Raw genomic sequence first — 17,003 nt, forward strand, 5'->3', positions numbered from 1 at the left:
CAACAAATCACCTTTGATTGAGCCAACATAAACCATGATTAGTTAGATATTCACCTTGTGGGAGTATCTGGGGTACTGGGCTTGCACATGTGCCTGTGTGCATTCCAGTCCTCTGACTGGCAAGCCACTGAGCAGTAGCAGGTCTTCTTGCAGCGCGTACAGCGAAGGTTACCTGTAAAAGATGAAGGTTTATTCAATTCTAGCCCAGGTTATAGACGTCGATCAATAGCATCCAACAACTGGCTTTAATGATTTGTTGTGCACAATTCAGTGATTTAAAGGATGCGGATTTAATAAGAAATGTCTACCGATTATGGATACACCTTCCAATGCGGGACACGTGCTGCTAAACAGGTAGTAATTTGAGTGCGAGTTAACATGAAAGCTTCTCCTATGTTATACACTGTAACAGTAATCCTGTTCACAGTATGCCGTAGAACAAGACAAACAAAGTGATGCATCAATGAGAAATTAGCAGGGAAATAAGACCAACCTTGCTGACTGCAGTAGTTGCACAACTTAACAGTGAATGGGGGCATAGAGGCTGTTTTCTACAAGGGAAAATAACAGATGGATGTTACACATGTTGTCACTGCCTTTCAGGTAGGCCTTACATTTGAGAAATAGAAAATTGATATTACAATTGAAAAATAATAAATGCATACCATAGAGCCGTTTGTGAGTACAGTGGTTTCTTTTCGGCTGGCCTCGGCTTTGACAAAGAAAATAATTATCAGTATTTACATGCTAGAATTAGGGTGTTAGGTGACGCAACAAACAATGGACGCCATGCGAGAATTCGACAAAAAACAGCAGTCAAATAAATGTAAAAATACAAATCATTTGAAAACTTGCATGTGAATATGACTGCACATAACGTAATAATTGAACACGTTCATTAATGTTTTACGTAGTTATTACACATTGATTACAGTTTCACTCGTATTTCATTTGTCACAATGATACCTATGCTATGATGCTGATCTCACGCACCTACAGTGCTGGTCATTAAAAAAAAAGCTAGCTAGCTCATGGATGCAAACAATGTTCTTCCCCAAAAACATAGCAAAACGACATCTGTTTCAGTAGCTATAGTTAGCTAGGTGTCATCTACAATAACCCTAATTTCTAAGACAGTTCTTATTTGATTAATGGTGGTCGCACCCATCTATGTGAAGCTAGCCACAATAAGGATTAGCCACAATAGTGGACTTTGAAGTTAGCCTTCAAAATAAAAGTATTTGTATTCATTTACATCACTGTCAAACTTTTATTTTGAAGGCAAACCGCTAATTATACACTGCTCAAAAAAATAAAGGGAACACTAAAATAACACATCCTAGATCTGAATGAATTAAATATTCTTATTAAATACTTTTTTCTTTACATAGCACATTCAACTAACAACAAAATCACACAAATGATCAATGGAAATCAAATTTATCAATCCATGGAGGTCTGGATTTGGAGTCACACTCAAAATTAAAGTGGAAAACCACACTACAGGCTGATCCAACTTTGATGTAATGTCCTTAAAACAAGTCAAAATTAGGCTCAGTAGTGTGTGTGGCCTCCACGTGCCTGTATGACATCCCTACAACGCCTGGGCATGCTCCTGATGAGGTGGCGGATGGTCTCCTGAGGGATCTCTTCTCAGACCTGGACTAAAGCTAACGCCAACTCCTGGACAGTCTGTGGTGCAACGTGGCGTTGGTGGATGGTGCGAGACATGATGTCCCAGATGTGCTCAATTGGATTCAGGTCTGGGGAACAGGCGGGCCAGTCCATAGCATCAATTTCTTCCTCTTGCAGGAACTGCTGACACACTCCAGCCACATTAGGTCTAGCATTGTCTTACATTAGGAGAAACCCAGGGCCAACATATGGTCTCACAAGGGCTCTGAGGATCTCATCTCGGTACCTAATGGCAGTCAGGCTACCTCTGGCGAGCACATGGAGGGCTGTGCGGCCCCCCAAAGAAATGCCACCCCACACCATGACTGACCCACCGCCAAACCGGTCATGCTGGAGGATGTTGCAGGCAGCAGAACGTTCTCCACGGCGTCTCCAGACTGTCACGTCTGTCACATGTGCTCAGTGTGAACCTGCTTTCATCTGTGAAGAGCACAGAGCGCCAGTGGCAAATTTGCCATTCTTGGTGTTCTCTGGCAAATGCCAAACGTCCTGCACGGTGTTGGGCTGTAAGCACAACCCCCACCTGTGGACATTGGGTCCTCATACCACCCTCTTGGAGTCTGTTTCTGACCTTTCGAGCAGACACATGCACATTTGTAGCCTGCTGGAGGTCATTTTGCAGGGCTCTGGCAGTGCTCCTCCTTGCACAAAGGCGGAGGTAGCGGTCCTGCTGCTGGGTTGCTGCCCTCCTACGGCCTCCTCTACGTCTCCTGATGTACTGGCCTGTCTCCTGGTAGCGCCTCCATGCTCTGGACACTACGCTGACAGACACAGCAAACCGTCTTGCAACAGCTCACATTGATGTTCCATCCTGGATGAGCTGCACTACCTGAGCCACTTGTGTGGGTTGTCGATTCCGTCTCATGCTACCACTAGAGTGAAAGCACCGCTAGCATTCAAAAGTGACCAAAACATCAGCCAGGAAGCATAGGAACTGAGAAGTGGTCTGTGGTCCCCACCTGCAGAACCACTCCTTTATTGGGGGTGTCTTGCTAATTGCCTATAATTTCCACCTGTTGTCTATTCCATTTGCACAACAGCATGTGAAATTTATTGTCAATCAGTGTTGCTTCCTAAGTGGACAGTTTGATTTCACAGAAGTGTGATTGACTTGGTGTTACATTGTGTTGTTTAAGTGTTCCCTTTATTTTTTTGAGCAGTGTATATTGTGCCTAATCCTTATTGTGGCTAGCTTCACAGCGCAGTCCAGTCGAGCCTCACAAGCCAGATGAAGCTAGCTGGCTACTTGTAACGTTAAATCAAATCAAATCAAATTGTATTTGTCACATACACATGGTTAGCAGATGTTAATGCGAGTGTAGCGAAATGCTTGTGCTTCTAGTTCCAACAATGCAGTAATAACCAACAAGTAATCTATCTAACAATTCCAAAACTACTGTCTTGTACACAGTGTAAGGGGATAAAGAATATGTACATAAGGATATATGATGAGTGATGGTACAGAGCAGCATAGGCAAGATACAGTAGATGGTATCGAGTACAGTATGTACAAATGAGATGAGTATGTAAACAAAGTGGCATAGTTTAAAGTGGCTAGTGATACATGTATTACATAAGGATACAGTCGATGATATAGAGTACAGTATATACGTATGCATATGAGATGAATAATGTAGGGTAAGTAACATTATATAAGGTAGCATTGTTTAAAGTGGCTAGTGATATATTTACATCATTTCCCATCAATTCCCATTATTAAAGTGGCTGGAGTTGAGTCAGTGTCAGTGTGTTGGCAGCAGCCACTCAATGTTAGTGGTGGCTGTTTAACAGTCTGATGGCCTTGAGATAGAAGCTGTTTTTCAGTCTCTCGGTCCCAGCTTTGATGCACCTGTACTGACCTCGCCTTCTGGATGATAGCGGGGTGAACAGGCAGTGGCTCGGGTGGTTGATGTCCTTGATGATCTTTATGGCCTTCCTGTGACATCGGGTGGTGTAGGTGTCCTGGAGGGCAGGTAGTTTGACCCCGGTGATGCGTTGTGCAGACCTCACCACCCTCTGGAGAGCCTTACGGTTGAGGGCGGAGCAGTTGCCGTACCAGGCGGTGATACAGCCCGCCAGGATGCTCTCGATTGTGCATCTGTAGAAGTTTGTGAGTGCTTTTGGTGACAAGCCAAATTTCTTCAGCCTCCTGAGGTTGAAGAGGCGCTGCTGCGCCTTCTTCACAATGCTGTCTGTGTGAGTGGACCAATTCAGTTTGTCTGTGATGTGTATGCCGAGGAACTTAAAACTTGCTACCCTCTCCACTACTGTTCCATCGATGTGGATAGGGGGGTGTTCCCTCTGCTTAGTTTTGTTGACGTTGAGTGTGAGGTTATTTTCCTGACACCACACTCCGAGGGCCCTCACCTCCTCCCTGTAGGCCGTCTCGTCGTTGTTGGTAATCAAGCCTACCACTGTTGTGTCGTCCGCAAACTTGATGATTGAGTTGGAGGCGTGCGTGGCCACGCAGTCGTGGGTGAACAGGGAGTACAGGAGAGGGCTCAGAACGCACCCTTGTGGGGCCCCAGTGTTGAGGATCAGCGGGGAGGAGATGTTGTTGCCTACCCTCACCACCTGGGGGCGGCCCGTCAGGAAGTCCAGTACCCAGTTGCACAGGGCGGGGTCGAGACCCAGGGTCTCGAGCTTGATGACGAGCTTGGAGGGTACTATGGTGTTGAATGCCGAGCTGTAGTCAATGAACAGCATTCTCACATAGGTATTCCTCTTGTCCAGATGGGTTAGGGCAGTGTGCAGTGTGGTTGAGATTGCATCGTCTGTGGACCTATTTGGGCGGTAAGCAAATTGGAGTGGGTCTAGGGTGTCAGGTAGGGTGGAGGTGATATGGTCCTTGACTAGTCTCTCAAAGCACTTCATGATGACGGAAGTGAGTGCTACGGGGCGGTAGTCGTTTAGCTCAGTTACCTTAGCTTTCTTGGGAACAGGAACAATGGTGGCCCTCTTGAAGCATGTGGGAACAGCAGACTGGTATAGGGATTGATTGAATATGTCCGTAAACACACCGGCCAGCTGGTCTGCGCATGCTCTGAGGGCGCGGCTGGGGATGCCGTCTGGGCCTGCAGCCTTGCGAGGGTTAACACGTTTAAATGTCTTACTCACCTCGGCTGCAGTGAAGGAGAGACCGCATGTTTTCGTTGCCGGCCGTGTCAGTGGCACTGTATTGTCCTCAAAGCGGGCAAAAAAGTTGTTTAGTCTGCCTGGGAGCAGGACATCCTGGTCCGTGACTGGGCTGGATTTCTTCCTGTAGTCCGTGATTGACTGTAGACCCTGCCACATGCCTCTTGTGTCTGAGCCGTGGAATTGAGATTCTACTTTGTCTCTGTACTGACGTTTAGCTTGTTTGATAGCCTTGCGGAGGGAATAGCTGCACTGTTTGTATTCGGTCATGTTACCAGACACCTTCCCCTGATTAAAAGCAGTGGTTCGCGCTTTCAGTTTCACGCGAATGCTGCCATCAATCCACGGTTTCTGGTTAGGGAATGTTTTAATCGTTGCTATGGGAACGACATCTTCAACGCACGTTCTAATGAACTCACACACCAAATCAGCGTATTCGTCAATGTTGTTGTCTGACGCAATACGAAACATGTCCCAGTCCACGTGGTGGAAGCAGTCTTGGAGTGTGGAGTCAGCTTGGTCGGACCAGCGTTGGACAGACCTCAGCGTGGGAGCCTCTTGTTTTAGTTTCTGTCTGTAGGCAGGGATCAACAAAATGGAGTCGTGGTCAGCTTTTCCGAAAGGGGGGCGGGGCAGGGCCTTATATGCGTCGCGGAAGTTAGAGTAACAATGATCCAAGATCTTTCCACCCCTGGTTGCGCAATCGATATGCTGATAAAATTTAGGGAGTCTTGTTTTCAGATTAGCCTTGTTAAAATCCCCAGCTACAATGAATGCAGCCTCCGGATTAATGTTTTCCAGTTTGCAAAGAGTTAAATAAAGTTCGTTCAGAGCCATTGATGTGTCTGCTTGGGGGGGGATGTATACGGCTGTGATTATAATCGAAGAGAATTCTCTTGGTAGATAATGCGGTCTACATTTGATTGTGAGGAATTCTAAATCAGATGAACAGAAGGATTTGAGTTCCTGTATGTTTCTTTCATCACACCATGTCACGTTAGTCATAAGGCATACGCCGCCGCCCCTCTTCTTACCAGAAAGTTGTTTGTTTCTGTCTGCGCGATGTGTGGAGAAACCCGTTGGCTGCACCGCTTCGGATAGAGTCTCTCCAGTGAGCCACGTTTCCGTGAAGCAAAGAACGTTACAGTCTCTGATGTCCCTCTGGAATGCTACCCTTGCTCGGATTTCATCAACCTTGTTGTCAAGAGACTGGACATTGGCAAGAAGAATGCTAGGGAGTGGTGCACGATGTGCCCGTCTCCGGAGTCTGACCAGAAGACCGCCTCGTTTCCCTCTTTTTCGGAGTTGTTGTTTTTTTGGGTCGCTGCATGGAATCCACTCAGTTGTCCTGTTTGTAAGGCAGAACACAGGATCCGCGTCGCGAAAAACATATTCTTGGTAGTACTGATGGTGAGTTGATGCTGATCTTATATTCAGTAGTTCTTCTCGACTGTATGTAATGAAACCTAAGATGAGCTGGGGTACTAATGTTAGAAATAACACGTAAAAAAACAAAAAACTGCATAGTTTCCTAGGAACGCGAAGCGAGGCGGCCATCTCTGTCGGCGCCGGAAGTAGCTTTGGGCAACAGGGTTAAGTAGCTGGCTAGTTATTTATTTTCATGAATTGAAGTTCAATTTCAATAAGCGAACAAGTGGCAACCTTGCTAATACTTACTCACAAGGATTCCTAAATCATTGCTAAGAATAATGAAAATGGCTGCAGTTTCTACTGGTCATTGTTTTCAGGCTGGCTGTATTGGTGCTAGGTAGGTACCGAGCCAAAGCTACTACCCCAGTAGTCCAACAAATGATGCTTTATTACAAACGCGGTATTGTAAACACATCGTTCCTGGCCGGTGTTTGCTTGTTTGCACAGCTTTGACAGTGCTACTGTATCTTTTTTGACACGCAAAGACCCAATCGGCGTTCCATAGTATGTCGTGAAGCTAATAGCAGTGACGCTATTACTGTGTAACTCCGGTAGGACAACATCTAAAAAATAGCGCACTTGGTAGAGTGTAACGGTGCTCGACCAGTCGGCGAAAGCCAACATCACCCACGACAGAGAACAGTTGATTGTCAAGGGCAATGAATTCCATTATCTTGGCTTTAATGTATTTCGCCTTTGAGTTGTCTCGCTGAAATTGTTTTCCTCTTACAAATGACTGCTCGACTTGTTGACTGCTCGATCCACACAACAGACATTGTGGGCTAGGTTAGGAATGCTGTGTTGCGCAAAATTTTACGTGGCGTCATTACATTATATAGGTATGCAAGGTAGCTTTGACATCGGTTTTAACGTCGGCGTTAACTTCTTATGGCTGCAGGGGCAGTACTGAGTAGCTTGGATGAAAGGTGCCCATATCAAACGGCCTGCTCCTCAGTCATAGTTGCTAATATTTGCATATTATTATTAGTATTGGACAGAAAACACTAAAGTTTCTAAAACTGTTTGAATGATGTCTGTGATAACAGAACTCATATTGGCAGGCAAAATCCTGAGTTGAAATCTAAACAGGAAGTCAGAAACCTGAGATTGTATGTATTCAAAAGAGTCCCCAATGAAATCCCCTTGAGATGTGAATGATGTTGCACTGCCTAGGGGTTCCACTAGATTAGAGGTCGACCGATTATGATTTTTCAATGCCGATACCGATTATTGGAGGACCATAAAAGCCGATACCGATTTAAATCTGACAATTTATTTATTTATTTGTAATAATGACAATTACAACAATACTGAATTAAAACTTATTTTAACTTAATATAATACATCAATAAAATCGATTTAGCCTCAAGTAAATATTGAAACATGTTCAATTTGGTTTAAATAATGCAAAAACGAAGTGTTGGAAAAGTAAAAGTGCAATATGTTCCATGTAAAATATGTGCCATTTAGGAAAGCTAACGTTTCAGTTCCTTGCTCAGAACATGAGAACATATGAAAGCTGGTGGATCCTTTTAACATGAGTCTTCAATATTCCCAGGTAAGAAGTTTTAGGTTGTAGTTATTATAGGACTATTTTGCTATACAACATTTGTATTTCATTAACCTTTGACTATTGGATGTTCTTATAGGCACTTTAGTATTGCCAGTGTATCAGTATTGCTTCCGTGCCTCTCCTCGCTCCTCCCTGGGCTCGAAACAGCAACACAACGACAATTAGCGCTAACTAGCTAGCCATTTCACTTCGGTTACACAAGCCTCATCTCGGGAGTTGATAGGCTTGAAGACATAAACAGCGCAATGCTTGATGCACAACGAAGAGTTGCTGGCAAAAAGCACGAAAATGCTGTTTGAATGAATGTTTACACGCCTGCGTCTGCCTACCACCGCTCAGTCAGATACTTGTATGCTCAGTCAGATTACAGTGCCTTGCGAAAGTATTCGGCCCCCTTGAACTTTGCGACCTTTTGCCACATTTCAGGCTTCAAACATAAAGATATAAAACTGTATTTTTTTGTGAAGAATCAACAACAAGTGGGACACAATCATGAAGTGGAACGACATTTATTGGATATTTCAAACTTTTTTAACAAATCAAAAACTGAAAAATTGGGCGTGCAAAATTATTCAGCCCCCTTAAATTAATACTTTGTAGCGCCACCTTTTGCTGCGATTACAGCTGTAAGTCGCTTGGGGTATGTCTCTATCAGTTTTGCACATCGAGAGACTGAATTTTTTTCCCATTCCTCCTTGCAAAACAGCTCGAGCTCAGTGAGGTTGGATGGAGAGCATTTGTGAACAGCAGTTTTCAGTTCTTTCCACAGATTCTCGATTGGATTCAGGTCTGGACTTTGACTTGGCCATTCTAACACCTGGATATGTTTATTTTTGAACCATTCCATTGTAGATTTTGCTTTATGTTTTGGATCATTGTCTTGTTGGAAGACAAATCTCCGTCCCAGTCTCAGGTCTTTTGCAGACTCCATCAGGTTTTCTTCCAGAATGGTCCTGTATTTGGCTCCATCCATCTTCCCATCAATTTTAACCATCTTCCCTGTCCCTGCTGAAGAAAAGCAGGCCCAAACCATGATGCTGCCACCACCATGTTTGACAGTGGGGATGGTGTGTTCAGCTGTGTTGCTTTTACGCCAAACATAACGTTTTGCATTGTTGCCAAAAAGTTCAATTTTGGTTTCATCTGACCAGAGCACCTTCTTCCACGTTTGGTGTGTCTCACAGGTGGCTTGTGGCAAACTTTTTAAACGACACTTTTTATGGATATCTTTAAGAAATGGCTTTCTTCTTGCCACTCTTCCATAAAGGCCAGATTTGTGCAATATACGACTGATTGTTGTCCTATGGACAGAGTCTCCCACCTCAGCTGTAGATCTCTGCAGTTCATCCAGAGTGATCATGGGCCTCTTGGCTGCATCTCTGATCAGTCTTCTCCTTGTATGAGCTGAAAGTTTAGAGGGACGGCCAGGTCTTGGTAGATTTACAGTGGTCTGATACTCCTTCCATTTCAATATTATCGCTTGCACAGTGCTCCTTGGGATGTTTAAAGCTTGGGAAATCTTTTTGTATCCAAATCCGGCTTTAAACTTCTTCACAACAGTATCTCGGACCTGCCTGGTGTGTTCCTTGTTCTTCCTGATGCTCTCTGCGCTTTTAACGGACCTCTGGGACTATCACAGTGCAGGTGCATTTATACGGAGACTTGATTACACACAGGTGAATTGTATTTATCATCATTAGTCATTTAAGTCAACATTGGATCATTCAGAGATCCTCACTGAACTTCTGGAAAGAGTTTGCTGCACTGAAAGTAAAGGGGCTGAATAATTTTGCACGCCCAATTTTTCAGTTTTTGATTTGTTAAAAAAGTTTGAAATATCCAATAAATGTCATTCCACTTCATGATTGTGTCTCACTTGTTGATTATTCACAAAAAAATACAGTTTTATATCTTTATGTTTGAAGCCTTAAATGTGGCAAAAGGTCGCAAAGTTCAAGGGGGCCGAATACTTTCGCAAGGCACTGTATATGCAATGCAGGACACGCTAGATAATATCTAGTAATATCATCAACCATGTGTAGTTAACTAGTGATCATGATTGATTGTTTTTTATAAGATAAGTTTAATGCTAGCTAGCAACTTACCTTGGTTTACTGCATTCGCGTAACTCCTTGTGGAGTGCAACGAGAGAGAGGCAGGTCGTTATTGCGTTGGACTAGTTAAGGTTGCAAGATTGGATCCCCCGAGCTGACAAGGTGAAAATCTGTCGTTCTGCCCCTGAAAAAGGCAGTTATAACCCACCGTTCCTAGGCCATCATTGAAAATAAGAATGTGTTCTTAACTGACTTGCCTAGTTAAAAGATTAAATAAAGGTGTAAAAATATATATTTTTAAAAATTGGTAAATCAAGCGCACAAAAATACAGATTTCCGATTGTTATGAAAACTTGAAATCGGCCCTAATTAAATCGACCATTCCGATTAATCGGTCGACCTCTACACTAGATGTCAACCATCAATAGAAATTCTAAAGAGGTCTATGTAGCAGCCATTTTGTGATCTCACTTTTTCCTCATGGCAGTCATTTGCGTTCCATTGCTCACGAAGACAAGAAGGAGTACTCCGGTTGGAACTTTATTGAAGCTATATGTTAAAAACATCCTAATGATTGATTCTGTACTTAGTTTAAAATGTTTCTTCGACCGGTAATATCACTTTTTGATTTTTTTGTCCGATATAACACTGACCAGAATTAGAGTTTGGAGATGTATACCAAACCGTCTAACAAAAGAAGGTATTTGGACATAAATAAAGGACATTTTCGAACAAAACAAACATTTATTCTGGATCTGGGATTCCTGGAGTGTTTTCTGATGTAGATCATCAAAGGTAAGGGAATATTTATCATGTAATTTCTTGTTTATGTTGACGCCATCTTTGAGGCTATGATGTTTTTAAATTGAGCGCCGTCTCAGATTATTGCATGCATTTCTTTTTCCGTAAAGTTTTTTTGAAATCTGACCCAGCGGTTGCATTAAGGAGAGGTATATCTATAATTCCATGTGTATAACTTGTATTATCATCTATATTTATGATTAGTATTTCTGTTGAATGATGTTGCTATGCAAAATCACTGGATGTTTTTGGAACTAGTGAATGTAACGCGCCAATGTAAACTCATATTTTGATAAATATGAACTTTATCAAACGAAACATACATGTATTGTGTAACATGAAGTCCTATGAGTGTCATCTGATGAAGATAATTCAAGGTTAGTGATTAATTCTCTTTATTTCTGTTTTTTGTGAAGACTACATTTTGCTGGAAAATGGCTGTGCTTATTATGGTTTGGTGGAGACCTAACAATCGTTTGTAGAGTGCTTTTGCTGAAAAGCCTATTTGAAATCGGACACTTTGGTGGGATTAACAACGAAAATAGATTTTAAATGATATAAGACACATGTATGTTTTAGGAATTGTAATCTGTGGTTTGAATTTTGGCGCCCTCTATTTTCACTGGTAGCTGTCATATCGATCCCGGTATCAGGATTTCAACCATAACAGGTTCAACTAGACACCAACCGATGTTGACATTTTTATCTAATATTGTCCGATTCCGATGCATCCCTACTGACTAGGGATTAACATTGACCAGTCCGCAACCTTTTTGACCTTTTCCAATCACTTGAAAACAAGATCTCAGCAATGTTAAGTCGTATCCGCATGAAATAAAGTGTTCTGTGTTCCTGAGAAGCTTCTCTATAGCATGGAATCCAAAGTATAATACCAGAACCATAATATAATTTTGACCCCTAACACCCTACCTAAATAAATCACTACAGTATTCATAACAGACATTCAGCATGACAATTATGAATATCAAGCAGCCATTACAGTTAAATAAATCCAGGAGCTGTATTTCAAAATGACATTTTCACTAATCAACTATCATTTGACACATTGCATAGCACATTCATACAAATACCATCCCCGTTGGAGATCGCTAGAGGCCGGTCTGGTGTTGAGCCAGGGACCCTTGGGGTTGCAGTGGCACCTGCTGGGCTGGTTGACGGCCTCCTCAAAGGCATGTTGGGTTGCATCACGTTTTGGAAAGATCCACGGTTCATGATCATGCTGTCAAACCTAAATCAAAGAGCATATTAAAACAGTCTTAGCTAGGTTGTTGAAACATTACCATATCACTACAAGATTTATTTGGCACGTCGTTTGCGAGCAACCATGTAGCTAGCCAAGTTGTTTGACGAATGACTACTAGCTAGCCAACTGGTGGTGAACGTAGTTATTTTCCTCTCCTATCATCGTGAAAAGTTATGTGCCTTCGAAATATAGCTAGCAAGATGTGTCCCAATATAACTAGCTAGTTAAGTGACCTTGAGTTTGCACCATATCATTGGAAGACAAGTTTTCAATTAGTCTAGCTATCTAATCACTACTTAACTTTCTAGTAAATTAACTATTTAGCCATCTCCTGTAACGTTAACTACTAACGAAATGAACTGGCAAACTCAGCGAGACGCTAGCCAATTATTTTGTAGCTAAACCCAAAGGCTGCATAAAAACTAATTGGAATATAAAGCCATTTATAGTGTAAACTTGAAAGACGTGAATTTTTCCAATGAGAACGTCATTCTTTGTTATGTAATTTGGTGATAAATGTGAATGTACCTGTCTTTCACCGTCACACGTGGTGTTGTGCCTTTCCGTTTCTGATATCCACCCACGCGCTGGACTAGACAATGTCCACGCGCTGCGCTGCGCTCCACATTTTGCGCGTGCTAATTGCTATTTTTTTGTTCTACGTCTACATTGTCTATATACCAAAAAATATATATTTATTGGTTTTGTATTATACTTTTATGCTATTTAGATCATCTATGCCCTCTAGAGCCCTTTTGTGAATTAAAGAGGCAATAGGGTAGACAAATTAATGGTGTTCGTTTTTCAAATGTGTCCTTTATTTTAACCTGTCCAGGTGAGATATTTGGGGCGTTCATGTGCTGTCGGAGTTATCGGAAGTTCGTTGTTCTGACTGTGAAGTTTCATTAGAACGACCCTCCATATTGTAATTTCAAGTGGCAAACTGAGGAAATATTGTTTATGTTTCAAAATGTATACTTGTGTTTTGTCTAAAGCATATTCATCGGTTGCACCTCTGTCGGTGCACGCGATACAATTGCAATCAGTCGATATAATTATCAACTATTATAAGAAATCAAGCGATATGAATCAAACAGTGGGGCGCCGCCTGACCCACTAGTTGGTCAGAAGGTTCAAATCAACGTTTCACATCGTGGTGTAGATGTACTGTACTAACAATGACACAATAACGCGAGATCACATTTCCAGCACGCCGACACCCAGACCTCCCTTGCCCGCCATAGGATGCAAAATGGTAATTGATAAATAATAAGTGAGCATTGCACTGACATTGCTAGCCCGTGGTCGCGTTGCTAGCCTTCGGGCCAGTCCCAGGTTGCAGGTCTACACCGGTGCGTTCATTGCAAGGCTACGTACGGTTGCTTTGCAAACCCGCGGACACGTCGCTGGTCGACACGGGTGCGTTCCATGGGTCTTCATTGCTTCATAACTTCTGGGTGTATTATAACGGATACTTAGCGGAATAGATTAGCATAAATTGTTCAGATTATTTATTGATTTATTGGCCTCTACATTTATTTTAAAAAAATTACAAATCCCAAATCACTATTGCAGGGCTGACCAACTGGAGCTACTACCCTGTATGTTTTCGCTCCAAACCCAGTAATAACTAACATGATTCAACTATTCATCCAGTTAGTTAGGTGCGTTAGATAAGGGTCTGAACTAAAATCTACCCTCCCATCCAAACCCAGAATCCTATACTGGATTTCTCCAGACTTCCAAGACAAGATTTGGAAGGATGGCCACGCGAGGCCTGTGGTGAACATATCATCTAACCACATACTGGTGGTGTTCCTGCCTGATTACCTTGAAGACGTTGCATTGTATCAACCTATGGTTGTGCGCCATGTCATCTACTGTCGGGCATTACATTCCTATATCATAGGATGTGGTTAGCTGATATGTTAAACACCTATCCAAGCTTTGTGAGATCTGACAGGCGTTTGCAATGTAGTCAGGCAGGAATGGAACCCATATGATATAGCGGTATAACAATCTAATACCCGACTGCGCAGTTGATGACGTGACATGCAAAGGACGTGGAATGCAACTATTGGTTGATGCAATACATTATCTGCAATTTGGTCAGGGCCTGGAACATGATCCTCAACTAGCTGAATCAGATATGTTATGTTAGGGTTGTACTGAATACCCACAGGATGGTTGATCTCCAGGAAGAGAGTTAGGTAGATCTGTTGTAACCTATGTGAGTACTCGTTTGTATTTATTGGTGCAGATCTTAGCAGAATTCCCCTTTTCAATGGAAAACTAAAAACAAGCCTTTCTTATAGGACAAGTTCAGTTAGTCCCTTGCAGTTTCAGTCCATTTTCATTCTGTTTGGTGCTGATTGAATACGAGCCTGTACTGCCTCCAACCAAGTCCCAGGCTTTTGTGGGCACACTGCCCCACGACGGCTCATTTGCTCTTCTATAGTTTCAGTTTAGTTTTTGTGTAGAGTAGTCTGGTCCATTGGTTGTTGACCAATGGCCGACCCAGATCAAAAGGAATAATGTGACGGACTGGTGTGGTCTCCCGTCTCATCTGTGTGTTGTGCCTTTAGATTGGTCTGTTACACTGGTCACAGCAAGACTCTTTATTGCCACACAGAGTTGGTGATAATTTATTTTGGTACAGCATGATAGGAAAAAACTCCCACAAAGCTTTAGTTTGAATTTATTAGTAGACAAGTAGAACATTAAGGCCAAGTGTGAATTGCATTGACTCTTGAATTCCAAGAGACAAAATAATATAGAACAGCAAAAGTACATGAAAAAACAGACCTTAGGTTGGGCTGAGGATGGAGGTTTGGCTGAGGATGGAGGTTTGGCTGAGGATGGAGATTTGGCTGAGGATGGAGGTTTGGCTGAGGATGGAGGTTTGGCTGAGGATGGAGGTTTGGCTGAGGATGGAGCTGGAGGTTGGGCTGAGGATGGAGGTTTGGCTGAGGATGGAGGTTTGGCTGAGGATGGAGATTTGGCTGAGGATGGAGGTTTGGCTGAGGATGGAGGTTTGGCTGAGGATGGAGGTTTGGCTGAGGATGGAGCTGGAGGTTGGGCTGAGGATGGAGCTGGAGGTTGGGCTGAGGATGGAGCTGGAGGTTGGGCTGAGGATGGAGCTGGAGGTTGGGCTGAGGATGGAGCTGGAGGTTGGGCTGAGGATGCAGCTGGAGGTTGGGCTGAGGATGGAGCTGGAGGTTGGGCCGAGGATGGAGCTGGAGGTTGGGCCGAGGATGGAGCTGGAGGTTGGGCCGAGGATGGAGCTGGAGGTTGGGCCGAGGATGGAGCTGGAGGTTGGGCCGAGGATGGAGCTGGAGGTTGGGCCGAGGATGGAGCTGGAGGTTGGGCCGAGGATGGAGCTGGAGGTTGGGCCGAGGATGGAGCTGGAGGTTGGGCCGAGGATGGAGCTGGAGGTTTGGCCGAGGATGGAGCTGGAGGTTTGGCCGAGGATGGAGCTGGAGGTTTGGCCGAGGATGGAGCTGGAGGTTTGGCCGAGGATGGAGCTGGAGGTTTGGCCGAGGATGGAGCTGGAGGTTTGGCCGAGGATGGAGCTGGAGGTTTGGCCGAGGATGGAGCTGGAGGTTGGGCCGAGGCTGGAGCTGGAGGTTGGGCTGAGGCAGGAGGTTGGGCTGCACCAGGACCTGTATCTAATTCCCTGGAGGTTGGTAGTAATATATGCATGTACACAGTATAATAAACATTAAGGACACCTGCTCTTTCCACTACAGACTGACCAGGTGAATCCAGGTGAAAGTTATGATCCCTTATTGATGTCACTTGTTAAATCCACTTCAATCAGTTGAGATGAAGGGGAGGAGACAGGTTAAAGAAGGATTTCTAAGCCTTGAGACAATTGAGACATGGATTGTGTATGTGTGCCATTCAGAGGGTGAATGGACAAGACAAATTATTTAAGTGCCTTTAAATGGGGAATGGTAGTAGGTGCCAGGCGCACTGGTTTGTGTCAGGAACTGCAACGCTGATGGGCTTTTCACGCTGAAATGTTTCCTGTCTGTATCAAGAATGGTCCACCACCCAAAGGACATCCGGCCGATTATGGGAAGTTTGAGTCAACATGGGCCAGTATCCCTGTGGAATGCTTTTGACACCATGCCCTGACGAATTGAGGCAGTTCTGAGGGCAAAAGGGGGGGCCGGGTGCAACTCAATATTAGGAAAGTGTTAATGTTCTATAAACTCAGTATAATTGTATGTTATATAGTTAGTGTGTATGTTATGAATGATGCTTGGATTCGTTCAATACTCAATTCCAGATAAACAGTGCACTGCTGTCACGCCCTGACCTGAGTATTCTTTGTTTTCTTTATATATTTTGGTTAGGTCAGGGTGTAACAAGGGTGGTATGTGTGTTTGTCTCATCTAGGGTGTTTGGACTGTCTAGGGGTTTTGTAGATTTATCGGGTTGTTTCCATCTAGGTGTTTATGTAGGTCTATGGTTGCCTAGATTGGTTCTCAATTAGAGTCAGCAGTTTATCGTTGTCTCTGATTGGGAACCATATTTAGGCAGCCATCTTCTTTGGGTATCTTGTGGGTTATTGTCTGTTATGTTGCACGTTAGCACATTGTTTATATGGCGGTCACGGTTGTCTTATTCGTTTTTGTTTAAGTGTTCATTAAATAATGTATTCTAACCACGCTGCGCTTTGGTCTGCTCCATACGACGATCGTGACAACTGCACGATAAGAGTAATTGTAGTCAATGACCAGAATCTTGGCTGGCGTAGAAAGTGTCAGTTCAATGTGTGGAAACCCATTTACCACACTACGTAGTGAATGAGGTGTTTCAGAGCAGACACTATTTAAAAATACATCTGTTTGACTGTATTTTTGTCCAAGTGTACTGTGAATGTAGCCAACAAGTTACCCTGTATTTTGTCTTGGATTGTGAAGAAAATACTTCAATACCTTACATATAGTCCTCCTTGCAGTTGCAATGACCATTATTACTTACCCACAATGAATTGTTTTTTAATAAGTGTTATTGAACATTGTGTTGGGGGAAATTACAT

The 17,003-nt window shown here is 43.4% G+C and overlaps 1 protein-coding gene across 3 annotated transcripts in view; it reads right to left on the reverse strand.

Annotated features, from left to right (window-relative positions):
• The window catches only part of tdrd1 (tudor domain containing 1), an 87,966-nt gene extending 75,385 nt beyond the window's left edge, over nt 1-12,581 (reverse strand). For all 3 annotated transcript variants that reach the window (XM_021575467.2, XM_036955615.1, XM_021575466.2), the window contains exons 1-5: nt 12,482-12,581; nt 11,781-11,938; nt 666-712; nt 494-551; nt 55-172 (exon numbers count right to left, since the gene is read on the reverse strand). In XM_021575467.2, coding sequence (XP_021431142.2) covers nt 55-172; nt 494-551; nt 666-712; nt 11,781-11,928 — 371 coding nt within the window. In that variant the 5' untranslated portion in view covers nt 11,929-11,938; nt 12,482-12,581. The remainder of the gene's footprint in view (nt 1-54; nt 173-493; nt 552-665; nt 713-11,780; nt 11,939-12,481) is intronic.
• Nucleotides 12,582-17,003: the final 4,422 nt, after the last annotated feature.

Source organism: Oncorhynchus mykiss, chromosome 20, assembly GCF_013265735.2.
Source record: "Oncorhynchus mykiss isolate Arlee chromosome 20, USDA_OmykA_1.1, whole genome shotgun sequence".
Taxonomy (NCBI): domain Eukaryota; kingdom Metazoa; phylum Chordata; class Actinopteri; order Salmoniformes; family Salmonidae; genus Oncorhynchus; species Oncorhynchus mykiss.